We start from the raw sequence: 13922 nt of genomic DNA, 5'->3' as shown, positions 1-13922 counted from the left end.
ACACCTAATATAATAGGCATACTCCTCGGATACTGGAGGTAATAGGTATGCATCATGAGTAATATCCATCTTGACTAGTAGCCATGGATAGCCTTATCCTCCATGAACATGTCCACTCCCCTCTTAAAGCTTTCCAAGTTGGCAGCCATCGCCACACCCTGGGGCAGGGAGTTCCACAATTTAACTATGCATCATGTGAAGAAATACTTCCTATTATCTAAAACTGGATCCCACTACCCTCAATAAATCTCCGCTTTCATAAGGCCTTACAGGGCTATTAAGCTGCCAAGAGCCACCATTGACAGTAGGGTATAAGTAATTTAATAAATAAAGTTTCCCTTTCCCCTGGCAAATTTAAAAAACCGAGAAAAGAAAGGATAATACCTAAGTCCATCACAGGTACTGAAAGCAAGCAGAGAGTCAGCAACTCCTTCAAGAACTCCATGGTAATAGCAGTGAGTCTGGAACCAATTAACAATGTAAGCATGGTGGTTCTCTCATGCAAGGGACAGATTCAGCTTGTTATTAGAGACAAGCGTACCCTTCTTACACAAACTGGCAACTGATTCCTAAACACGCTTACAATGAAGGTCGTTCAACTGAAACTTATTTTTAAGTCAACATGCTTAGTACTGCAATCATACGGAACAATCTTGCCTATTCAGACATAGCAGTGTGAAGGAAATTGTTAGGGGACCCAGTCCTTGGCAAGTTAAAGGTATGAACAGAATTAGAAAACTAATTGAAAGATACTTCTACTACTGTGCTACGGTATTGTGCTGCTGGAAATTTGGTGAGCTGGCTCTTCGGCTTAATTATTAGGATAAAGTCTGCATACTCAAATATCGATATATGATGGACAGCATTTTCCTCTGAATGGACAATGCCCATATTTGCCTAAAACATGTAATCTTCAAATGAATACTTTGGGGGACTGGAATCCTTAGAGTCTTTGCAAATGACTCACAAGGCTTTGAAGATTAGAGTTGTACCTACTTGGAATCAGCCCATGGAGAATGCAGAGGCATTCACAGAAACAACACAGCATCCAGATGGGGAGATACTTTATGCTTCCCTTAGTAATTCTTTGTCCCACTTCATTCCCATCCAGGGCTTTTTGCTGGCCTTTAGCAAAACAGTAGTTATATCACTACAGTGATAGAAAAACCAACAGAAAATCTGGCAAAAACCTGCCAGTAGTGCAAATGGCAGGCATGGGGAAATAGGAAGGAAAAATGGCACTGTGCGTGTGGTGGTTCAGAAATCTAAACTTTCCCATCCAGATGGTGGGCAAACCGCTTAGACTCTGATCGTCACAGAAATATGATAGCAAGTACGTTTGGAAAAAACGCCCTGTCCTAGAAAGCCCAAGGCTTGCCTGATCTCATCAGATCTCAGAAGCTAAGCAGGGTCGGGCCTGGCCAGTATTTGGATGGGCAACCTCCAAGAAATACCAGGGTTGTGACATAGAGGCAGGCAATGGCAAACCACTTCTGAATGTCTCTTGCCTTGAAAACCCTACGGGGTCGCCATAAGTCAGCTGTGACTTGATGGCACACACGCACAAAAGGTTTGGAAAATAGCATACCAAGGACAGGGAAAGGATGATTGGAGGATGACCAGAAAATAACATTGTAGGTATGGTTCAAAGAACTAATTACTGTTTAGTCACAAAACTGGACCAAAACCTCCACATAGACATCATACCTTGGCTTCAAAGGGAGTTGTCTCCAATTTCCCATCATTACTGTAGGTAAATATTATGAAATTTTCACCAATAAGATTTCTGAAATTAAAAATAATAATATATTTCATGATGTCTGAATTAAAAGCTTACTTCAAGAAACAGACAATTCAGCAACCCATACTAGAGCAATTTTTCCATTAAGTGTTTTAGGGTAGCAGTATCATATCCCATTACCACATCTGAACTAAAACAGCATACACTGCATTAATAACAGAGAAGAGCAACACCATTCTGGCCTTACTCGAGTTATTAGGCCATCCAGCCAGTTAGTCATAAAGCAGTTCAAAAGTGTAACTTCCTGTGTAACTCTTGAGACTTTGTCCTGATCAATTGCAGGCAAGAAAGTAAAAAGAACACACAAGCAAACTGACACCACCACTAAGAAAACATTCTGACCCAAAAGTTAATTCCACAGTTGACATTTGATAATATTCTTAAAATCTAAATGTCTTTTGGGTCAGAGGCTCCTCTTGGGAACTTTACAAAAATATGATTTTCTCTTCATGCTGCCTCGTGTTACCTCAACAAGGCTGCTTCCACATAAAGGTGGTTATCCCTGCAGCTCGCATTGCTGCTGCAAATCCAGAGGCATTCACAGACAGACAACGGAGCATCCACACAGACATTTTCCCCACACTTTCCTTGCCTCAGCCCTCAGTGGCTTCCACTTCCACTTCCCATTCCCCCCACCCCCATCACCAGAAGGATTATCCAGGCTTTTTTCAATTTGGTAATCGCGATAACATTATAACAATCTATTGCACCAACAATATACTAGTTCCCAGCTTTTTTTTTTAATGTAAGTCTCTGGCCATTTTGGTTACAGAATTATAAAGAAAAAGGTGCTGGCTGCACATTGCTCCTTATAAAATGAAAGCTGGGAACTAGTATATTGTTCCAACACATCATTAGAGCGCTAGAGCAATGATACTCATTCCGTGGCTCTCTTGAGAACTGTTCACCAATGTGGCACCCGCCCCATGTTCTAGGAAGGTGGGCAAGAGCAATGCCCAGTATAGTTTGTGGATGACAAGTTTCCCCACCTTGAAACAGCTGCTGCCAGTGGGACAAGATGGGTAAGCTGCAAACCTCCCTGAGATGTGGGCTTCATGCCAAGGATGGAAGTAAAGGTCCCATCCTATCCAACTACCTCCCACCTTTCTCTGCAGCCTCTACATTCTCATCCCAGCACCTGGAAGGCTGTTGGGAAGAGACTATGCTTGCCATAGTGAATAGTGTAAAACAACCACCACAGCAGCCACTAGGATTGCCAACTTCAGCTTGGGAAATTCCTGGAGATTTGGGGAAGATGCCTAGAAAGGGTAGAGCTTGGGAAGGGAAGGAAGTTTAGCAGGAATGTGATGCTATAGAGTCCACCCTCTGAAGGAACGTGATCTCTGTAGTGTGGATCTCCCAGTGTAATTCTGGGAGAGCTCCAGGCCGAACCTGGAGGTTGACAACCCTAGCAACCACCCAGGAAAAGAGCAAGCTAGCCACAGTGTGGTGGTGATAGTCTGACTCCCCTTTCTCCACAGCCAGCTTGCTGTCCTCTGGGCACCTTGGCAATATCACTCTCACCTGAGCTGCTGTTAGGGTTGCCAACCTCCAGGTACTAGCTGGAGATCTCCTGCTATTACAACTCATTTCCAGCTCATAGAGATCAGTTCACCTGGAGAAAATGGCCGCTTTGGCAATTGGGCTCTATGGCATTGAAGTCCTTCCCCTTCCCAAACCCCACCCTCCTCAGAGTCTGCCCCAAAAACCTCCCGCCAGTGATGAAGAAAGACCTGGCAACCCTAGCTGCTGTGCCTCATGCTAAGAAAGTAACAAGGCAGGCAGAGCAGCTCTTCACCACACTCTAGCTACAGGGCTGGCTCAGGTTCAAGTTGTGGTAAGAGACAATCGTACATGTTCAGAATAAGGGGGCCTCCTGGCCAGGCTCTCCACCCCCTGCCGTCACCTAAGACCTTTGTACATTCCCTCAATTTTAATAAATTAGATTCCCTTTCCCTCCCCACGTATTCTGGCATTCCAACTGACTGTCCCAATGAAACAGTAATACAAAAAAAATTATACAGACTAAAATAAAAACTGAAAAGATCTTAGAACACCATATAACATACTCATTTTTCTTTAATTTCAGGGTGTGTGTTCCATTTCCAGTTTGAATTAAATAAGATAGCTCGTTACCGAAATGATCCTGAAAAATAAATCATATAAAATGTAATTTTCTAATCAGTCATAAAATCAGTGCTGTCTTTTACTCTAATGAAATAAATAGAAAAATCCACAGAGTTAAACATTGGGTATTCTACCAGAATCCCTGCCAAACAGAGAGGTTTTGTGATACATTATAGTTTTTAATGAATTTTACATCCTAAGCCTAAAGATCTTCAGCGTTGTGACTGATGCACCACATGGCTTGTACTGACTTTTAATTTTCTCTTACCATCTAAGCAGGGAAGCTTGACTGCTTTTTTAGTCGACCATACTCCTGTGGCTCATAAGCAAGCGCCATTGATATTGTTTCAGCCTGAATCATTGGTTTAAATTAATTATCGTACTGAACCAATTGTTTTTATTATATTTTATGATATTATTGATGTTAGCTGCCCTGAGCCCGGCCTCGGCCAAGATTGAAAGTGGGTTATAAATCCAATAAATAAATAAAATAAGTGGTATCTTATGCATGGAATGAAAAGTGGCCTCCCAGTTGCAATCACTTATTGTCCTATTGGTTTGTTTATTCATACCCTCCTTTTCTCCTCAATGAGGACCCAGAGCAGCTTACAACATCATTCTCTACTCCTCCATTTTATGAAGTACCCGTGATGAAGGTCTGGCTGAGAGTGTGTGCTCTCAAGGGCACCCAAGCAAGTTTCCATGGCAAAGTGGGGATTCAAACCTTGGTCTTCAAACCTTGGTCTTCCAGCTCCTTATCTGACACACTAACTTCTACACCACGCTGGCTCATGTATCATTGTCCTGATGTAGCTGGTTCCATGGTATCTATAAACTCGGTAAAGGTCCCCTGTGCAAGCACCAGGTAATTCCTGACCCATGGGGTGACGTCACATCCCGACGTTTACTAGGCAGACTTTGTTAACAAGGTGGTTTGCCAGTGCCTTCCCCAGTCATCTTTCCCTTACCCCCAGAAAACTGGGTACTCATTTTACCGACCTTGGAAGGATGGAAGGCTGAGTCAACCTTGAGCCGGCTACCTGAAACCAACTTCCATTGGGATCGAACTCAGGTCGTGAGCAGAGCTTGGACTGCAGTACTGCAGCCTACCACTCTGCGCCACGGGGCTCTTATAAACTTGTTAGGACAGTATAAAGCTAAGTAATCCTGAATTATGATCCATCTTTGAAAGGCTATTGAACGTGCAAATTGGCCAAAGGAAGGTAGTGCACTATTAAAACACATTGCTGCACTATGCTATATCCTGGGTTGGATGACAGCACCAGAGAAATGTTCGTGGATTGTGATAGGATGCTGGGCGGCAATTCTTTTTCCTGATCCTATAAATTTTTTACTGGAGCAAAGGCCTGTAATTAAACATACTTGTCATATTTATTTATAGAAAATGTTGTCTAGCAGGATGTCATATAAATAATTTAAAAATGTGGCAGAGAAACAAACCTCATGAAGATGAGTCCAGCGCTTCTCTGATAGTCTTTGAGGAGTGACAATCTCGTATGTAGAATATCTAGGGATCTGATGAACACTTTCACCTAAAAGAAGGTTATATTTGTTTTCAGTTTTCACCGAATTTTTAATTTAAAATATATGAAATATATTTTAGAAAGTTCTGGATCTTCAGTTCTGTTTTAAGAAGAATATGGAAAACATATTTATTACATACCAGCAAAATATCACAGCCACAAAATTTTTACATGCTTACAAATCAATGAAGGGTTTTCTTCATAAATGAGGTTTGAACAATCAGACCAGGCATAAAAAGCTGGCATTTCTGGCCATCTGCTGGGGTCCCCATCAAGTAGAGGCCCTCAGATTGTCTCCTTAACTTTTTAGTAATGGAACAAGGAGGGGAAGGGAGGGAGGAGTAAGCCAGTCAGGCAGAGTAGAGAGACAAAACTGGTGTATGGGATGAGCAGAAGTGCTTGAGCACAATTGGTCAGCGCTGTCACCCAGGCTCAATCACATCAAAGCCCCTCCCTCCTACTTTGCTTAAATAGTATTTTTCAACAAACTAAACTTCATATGTCATTATTTAATGCCCCTATATTTGATCAGAAATATTTGCTTGGTTTCTTTCTATACTTCTTGTGCCCCAGAAGTGCAAAGATTCACATGGAAGCGGACAACCGTATAGCAATGCAGTTTCTTTGCACGCTCCCTTTGGGGTTCAAAGCACAGGGAAATATCTCGTGTTAATCATAAATACTGTATTTTCTGGCGTATAAGACTACTTTTTAACCCAGGAAAATCTTCTCAAAAGTCGGGGGTCGTCTTATACGCCGGGTGTCGTCTTATACGGCGGATACTGAATTCCGAGCCAGACTGGAGAATCTCCCTGGGGAGCCGCCTCCGCTCTGTCCATGTCCCCGGGGGTTGAGCCGCCCCAGGAGGACCGGTGGCTGGCCCCAGGCCGCGGACTCGGATTGGGCCACTCCAGGAGGTCTGGGGACGGCCGCGGGGTTGGGGCGCAGTCCTGAGGGCCGACCCTAGGCCGCGGACTCGGGACAATCTCAAACTCTAAATTTTAACTGTAAAAATGGGGGGGTCGTCTTATACACCCAGTCGTCTTGTACGCCGGAAAATACGGTATATATATTTTTTAATACCGGATTCAATATAACAAAAACTTCAAATGCACAAACTTTGAGAGTAATCCTAAACAGCTCTGTTCAAAAGTAAATCCCATTACGTTAAATGGGGCTTATTCCCAAAGCAGCCTTCTATTACGATTTTTCAAAATAAGCCCCAATGTTATTTTTATGCTGCAACTCAAATTAGCAGATTATCACAAGTCTTCATTATATCAATGTAACATTATTAGGGTTGCCAACCTCCAGGTAGTGGCTGAAGATCTCCTGAATTATAACTGATTGCCAGGCAACAGAGATCAGTTCACATGGAGAACACGGCCTCTTTGGAAGGTGGACTCTACGGCATTTCACCCCACTGAAGTCCAAGCCCCACCCTCCTTAGACTCCACCCCCAAAATATTCAGGTACGGTATTTCCCAACCTGGAGCTGGCAACCCTAAGAAGACCTAAAGTCTGTCCCTCCTATTGTTCTTCAGTAGTAATAGGAACATGGGCTTACATTAGAACTAAAACCATCATGATGATCCTGTTTCACTTTTGAATAATCGTTTTGAATAAAATCTTTCTTTATAACCTTTCTTTATAACCTTCTGTCAAGAACACGTTTAAAAACACTGAGATAGGTATTTAAACTTTTTTGCATCCTATAAACCATTATCCACATTTCTTAATTAAGAACATGTTAAATATTTAGCAGAGAAAAAATATTATGGACTTAAACATTGTGTCTTTTCCCTGACTGACAATGCCACCCTATGAAGAGTCTATAATTCAGTATGAATTTTACTGGAGTAACTGTATATTTTTGCACTGTATCCATTTATCTCTGATTGTGTTCATTTAATTTTTGGGAGATGGATAAGGAGGCCCTAACTATATCACCCACAACTTTATTACAGAAAAATAAGAAATTGTATCTGAATTCTAAGTATCCTCATCGTATACAAAAATGTATTTGGCAGTAGTTCCACTGACTCAACTTTTTTCCAACTAAAGCATGATTAAAACCACAACCTAAACAGATATCCAAATACTTTGGGTTAATTGAACTGGGGAAGATAACTGCTAACTCCTTTTATAAACATGTTAAAAAAGGGGGGGACCAAACAAATCAGAAACTCACCCACTGTTAGCACTTGTTTTCCAATGCTGGCTGTTAGAGCTAAAATGAATAAATAAAGACAGCTTTCTAACATGGTCTGTTCTTCCAGCTTCACTTGGGAGGATGTTCCAGTCTGGAATTCCACAGGGATTTCATTTAATGGCTAGAAAACAACAAAACTTAATCTTATGAACACAGAGGACAAAGTAAGAAGAGAAATTCAGATAACACTCCCAGTGAAAGAGGAACTTTGCTCTCTGTGCTGATCCTGAAAAAACTGGTTAGACAACTTACCAGTGCAAATACTCTGATTGGGGCAAGCCAGCCCAACTAAGCAAAACTAGATTCTTCTTAAGCAATTTTATGAGGCCCTAGGCAGCCTTCACCCCTAGTACACCTGCCGTTCGTCTGGAATGCATCACTTGTGAATGCTAGCACCAGAGAGAAAGTGTTTCAAAATAAAATGTATATTCTAGCCAAAGTAAGGATGATATTAGAGTCACAGATACGGAAACTTCTCCTTGAAGAAAAACAACAACGAAAACAAAAGAGCGGGCTTTGTTGAGACTAAAAGCCCAAATTCCAGAACCAACAGCAATTGTTTTATCGTGATAAGTAAACAAGGTATTGCAGCAATATAGTTGGTCAAATCACTATAAAGTAAGCTATTTCCATCTTGTGTATATAGTTCATCAGAAAATGGAGCAATTATATTTGAAAAAGTTCTCCCTCTCTTTTGTCACTACTAAAGGTACTGTTTTTAAATAGAAACTTGAAGCTATTTATCTGCAGCATACTGATGACTGGCCAAGGTTGGGGCAACATTTATTCCATATTCTATATTTTCTTAAAATAATTGTCTCTCTCATATTGCTCCTTGGCCTGAGACTAATAGGAGGGAGGGGCTATATATGCCGAAAATCGTTTGTGTAAAATTTCCAAGCGACATACCTAAGTAACCAGGGTTACTTACAATAATGGTGAACTAGCTGCCTGAACAACGGTATACTTACCACCCCCAATTTTCTTTTGCAATGCACAGTAAAATGAGATGGTAATGTGCATAGAATTACTTCCATTTGACATAAGCCAATAGTTGCACCCCTGTGGAAACTGACCTGAGACCCAGGAGAGCCACTGCCAGTCTGAGGAGACAATACTGACTTTGATGGACCAAGGGTCTGATTCAGTAGAAGGCAGCTTCATGTGCTCATGCGACAGGGCACTCCGGAAATCCTCTGCAAGTTGCCAAATGAATGTGGTTTCCTATAGCACAGGAAGTTTGTAATTGGTTGACATTAATTGTACTGTTGATTTGAAAGCTATTGAATCCACCAGAAAGATAAATAGAACTGCTGCCCTGAGTCTGAAGTAGTAAGGAGGAGGACACTATGAACCTTATCACTGACCAGTGGACTAAGGGAACCCACTCCCTCTTTGGTCAAACACATTATCGGGGGGCCTGGCCCAAGCAATCTACCAGAGAAGATGTGCCTGGCCCCAGCCATCTACCAGAGAATGGGGAGATGTGGGGAGCATAGTTGCCCTCTCCTTATCAGAAAGAACTTGTTTTAATTGCCACTTGCCCTGAAATGACAGAATTAAGGGAAGGTCACGCCAATCTAAGGGTGTGGCCTGGTGTTCTCCCAGAATTACAACTGATCTCCAGACTTCAAAGATCAGTTCCCTGGAGGAAATGGCTGCATCAAAGGGCAGAGGCATCCCACTGAGCCCCCGCCCCAAATTCTGACCTCCCCAGGAACCACTCCCAAATCTCCTAACCAGCCCTAACCAGAAGCCCAAGGATAGTTGTTCTAGTTCCTCCAGTAAGCAAAACACAGGTGAAGGAGGAACAGTCTAGATTCAACTTGATAGAAATGATCACTTTGTTCTGATATTGTCAGGTTGATTTCCCTCCTGTACCTTTTTTCCTCTACTCCCTTTGTGTATCGTTGTCTTCTTCCTCTTCTTCTAGTAGTCCAAGCCTGCAGGCAGAGTTTTTGTTTCTTGAGCGCCAAGAGCCGTTTTGGGAAACAATGATCTGAAAATCAGGTTCCAAATATAAACGTACCACAGTTGGACCGGAAAGAGACATCAACAATGTTTTATCAGTGCTCGAATTGCAGGGGCAAAGGTAATGACATCCATAAACCCTCACCCCAACTCCCTCAATTTTAGCCTCTCCAATGGCTCTTCACATAAATCACACCCTCAGCTCTACTCCTAAAATAGCAGTGAAGCTAGGGTTGCCGAATCTGGATTAGGAAATACCTGGAGAGTTTGGAGGTTGTAGCCTGGGGTTTGAGGAGTGGGCGGGACCTCGGCAGGGTATAATTCCACAGACACCATCCTCCAAAGCAGCTATTTTCTCCAGGGAACTGATCTCTGTGGTCTGGAGATCCGTTGTAATTCTAGGAGATCACCAGGCCCCACCTGGAGATTGGCAAGCCTAAGTGAAGCATCATGAACCAAACTCTCATTGGCCAGTGAAAACTCTGCACCATTCTGCCTTTTCCATACTGTGACCAAAAAAAAAAATAAGCCTAATCTTGTTCAGGGTTGGAACTAATCCTCCATCTGCCCCTTTAATTCCAGAAAAGACTTTTCAGAAATATGTTAATTATTTTCATTCCCATGCTGGATATTCAGTAAGCAGAGGACAGCTAGTCTTCTGGGTTTCTTCTGTGGCAAAAGTTCTGCCTCTTCCTCTGTCATTAGATCTTCTAGATAGAATCCAGCCTCCTTATGTGTGGGTTCCTGGTGGGCCTGGACAGAATAAACAAAGCAGTGCAGAACTGGAGACCAGACTGCATTCCTTGCCCTGGCACACAGCCGCAGAAAGACCAGTGGAGAAATGCTAGCAGGGGGGCTGTGGGGGCCCTTGACGAAGGGGATGGAAGTCAGGCCATGTCTTCCAGAGCTTTCTAAAACATTAGCTAAGAGGGACCATCATAAAAGTTAGGAGGGGTTTGCCTCCCTGCCCACCAATCAAGTCATTCAAGCATTGTTTTCCCTACAGAATCTTGTGCCTCTCTCAATAGTTTAATTGATTATTTGAATACAGAACATACATAGGAAACCTGACCTTATTCACTGCCAAAAGTTGTATGGTGTAAACCACATATAACTATGGCGTCAGTGAGTTAATTAATGATAAAATTTCTTCGGTGTCAACTGGAAGCCAAGCTGGGATGGAGGATGAAATTACTTCATTATTGTTAACCAAAGGCTGTGTATAATCGTTGAATATATTGGTATAATGCTGGACCCATATTGATTCGGAGATGTTTGGACTTGGTGTTTTATCAGAGCGTTGTAAAACTTTGTCACACAGGTCCAGAACTCTCTTGTATTGCACATATAACTATAGCAATAGGCAGTACAATCCAAAAGGCTGCCTGCGCTGCTGTGGCCAGCCGCCGGTGTAACTATGGCACTGCTAGTCTACTTCCTGAAGGGTTTTGTCAGTGACCAGGTGGCAGGACAAAATGTGTAGCTGGGTTTCTGAGGGTGCAGCCGCATCAGCTTCCCCAGCAACTGCACCATAGCATCCAAACCAGGTGTTTTGTTGCAACGGCTGGGCCGGGCAGACAGAAACAATTAGGGGCTGGCAAGCCTAGAGGGCCTAGCCCTGCAGATGTCACAGCTGAGGGGTGGAAAGGGGCGTGGCCAGAAATCAAGGCTCCCCGTCTGCGGCACTCCCCCTTCCTGATGCCCTGCCATCAGCCACTGGGCAACTCAGTTTGCAAGGGCCCCAGCAATCCACCTCCCATTGATACCCCAAACAGGCCCTCAGCCCTTATGGTGCAAAGGTTGTCATCGCTTCAAAAAGGGCATGGGGACACATATGGCGCATGAGGCGCCCTGACCCCCAGACGTCCAATTAGGACAGCTGCTTAACTTCTGTCCTTGGAAAGGGTGGACTCTCCAGCAACAGTATTGTCAGAAACCCCTTGTGCTTGCAGGCAGTCCTGGGCCCTCCAATCCACTCTGGCCATGGCAACTCGGGTCCCTGGTCAGGTGATCTCAGAACAGGGACCCACATCCTGGTGCCCCTGGGTTTCCCCCACACTGTGAGAGTGTTCCAATGTTTTCCAGGTAGCCCATGGGAGACCCTTGGCATTCTAGGTCCCTACCAGACTTGGAGGTAAAAGGTGCCCCTCCCCATGTTCCTTGCCTTGCTAATAAGGGAATTCCACCAGGCCGGGGCCAGGGCCAAAAAAGCCCTGTCCCTAGTTGAGGACAGCCGGACACTAAACAACAAATTTAAACTATTTAATTCTAAAACTAAAAATTTAAAAACATAAATATTTTTCTTTTAAAAGCATTAAGTGCCAACACTTCAACAAAATATATACATTGTCATGTTAGCCCAAGCTGGCAGCTTTCATCCAGAACTTTCTAGCAAGAGCGCTGTTTTAAATGATTCCCTGATTATAAGGCTTTCAGTGAATGAAACTTGCCAAACATTTATGCTTGCAGCTAAAAGCACAGAAACATTAGCACAAAAAGCCTGACCCAAACCTACAACGTAGCATCATAAGCCGCCCCCCCCCCCATGTTGGGAGATACTCAACCTACAATCAGGTTAACTGAAGCAGCTATACTTAAGGCAACTTCAATCAAGTACTCCAGTTTATAGCTGATTTGCGTAAAGCTGGTGTAATAAAAGACTTGTCTAAAACTAAGACGCTTAGTTTCCATGCGATTCATAAACTAATGGACTTTACCTAGGCAGCTTTTACTCCTAGCAATGAAAATCGAATTGCAAGTTTTTTTTGTTAAAATAGGCTTTGTCAGCTTTCAGTTTAATTGCCAACTTGGCTACAAATCCCAGCCCTTTTATGTAAAGAACGCTGAGAACAACAGTGACATTGTTTGTACACAGGCATTCACAAGCATACATGCTGTGTGAATATCAGGCAAGTATATATTTTACTGTACGCACCAATATGTGATAGGTATGATTATAACACTTTGTTCCTACAACCTTGTAGGAAAAACAAATGTCATGTAATTTGTACTTTCAAGTAAAAAACATTAGGTGGGCTGCAACCAAACAACAAAATCTACAAACTTAGATCTACCATAGCATTTTTTCCCATCAAGTCACATCTGACTTATGGCAACCCCTGGTGGGGTTTTCAAGGCAGGTGTTCAGAGGTGGCTTGCCATTGCCTGCCTGTGTCACAACCCTGGTATTCCTTGGAGGTCTCCCATCCATACACTTTCCAGAATCAACCCTGAATAGTTTCTGAGATCTGACAAGATTGGGCTAGCCTGGGCTATCCAGGTCAGGGCAACAGTAGCATAACTGGATTTAAACTTGCTTGTAATGGTTGGTGTCAAAAGTTTTGTTTTACACCAGCTTAAGGCTGCAATACTACTCAGTTTTCTGGCGTTAAGTCCCATTGGACACAGCAAAACTTACTTCTGAGTAAACATATATAGTCCTGTTTCTGTGTGACTCCTCAGTTAGTGACTGGCACACTGAAGTAGCAGATGAGTAAAGCATGTCTCCAGATTCAGAAGTTATTTGGGAATCTTTGTTTTATAGAGTGTGGTAAAAGCACACTGTGCTTGAGTGCTAGTTTTAGGATTGGAAAGTGCTGAAGTGGTAATTTAACTAGCAGAAGCAAAAAAATAAAATAAACAAGAGTCTTGTGAGGCCTTTAAAGACTAAAGGTTTTTAGTCTGGCATGAACTTTCATGCAGTAGAAAAGACTTCATGCTAGAATAAAAGCTCATTAAAATGGCATACAGTTCCTGTTTAATATTTGTTGTAACAGATTGACATGGCAACTCCTCAGATGTACTGCCTTTGATAAAATGCGAGGGATATTATTATGCTTGAGATCTTTTGCTGTATTGTATTTAACATTATGACTTCAGGCAACCTACAGTGCAATCCTGTGAATCTTTACTCAAAAGTCCCACTTTATTCAGTTCAGCTTATGGCTAGGTAAATGTGTGTAGGATTGTAGCCATAAAAACATGGTAGAGAAATACAGTCATTTGAAATATCAGTGTAAGTGTTGTATTATCTGCCTGCATCATGATAACCTGTGGATTGCTGCAGTGAAGACCTAAATCTGTGATAGTGCATTTCACCAATACAGACAATTCTTAAAACCTTTTTTTTAAAATGATGAAAACCACCATCTGAAATGTACATATAATAATATGGGATGACTGTAATCAACCCCTCTCTCTCTGCCCCCCCCCTTAAACTTGCAGTATGGTGATGGTAACATGTTCGTGTTAAAACATTTATATAAAA

The 13922-nt window shown here is 42.6% G+C and overlaps 1 protein-coding gene across 1 annotated transcript in view; it reads right to left on the bottom strand.

The window, feature by feature from the left end:
* Nucleotides 1-7736, bottom strand: part of LOC130477725 (disintegrin and metalloproteinase domain-containing protein 9-like) — a 33328-nt gene extending 25592 nt beyond the window's left edge. The window contains exons 1-5 of the mRNA XM_056849777.1: nt 7664-7736; nt 5390-5481; nt 3871-3947; nt 1708-1786; nt 385-461 (exon numbers count right to left, since the gene is read on the bottom strand). Of these exons, the coding sequence (XP_056705755.1) occupies nt 385-461; nt 1708-1786; nt 3871-3947; nt 5390-5481; nt 7664-7736 (398 nt within the window). The remainder of the gene's footprint in view (nt 1-384; nt 462-1707; nt 1787-3870; nt 3948-5389; nt 5482-7663) is intronic.
* Nucleotides 7737-13922: the final 6186 nt, after the last annotated feature.

This window comes from Euleptes europaea, chromosome 5 (assembly GCF_029931775.1).
Source record: "Euleptes europaea isolate rEulEur1 chromosome 5, rEulEur1.hap1, whole genome shotgun sequence".
Lineage (NCBI taxonomy): Eukaryota > Metazoa > Chordata > Lepidosauria > Squamata > Sphaerodactylidae > Euleptes > Euleptes europaea.
The sequence above is the reverse complement of the archived record's forward strand: the minus strand, read 5'-3'. Positions and strand labels throughout refer to the sequence as shown.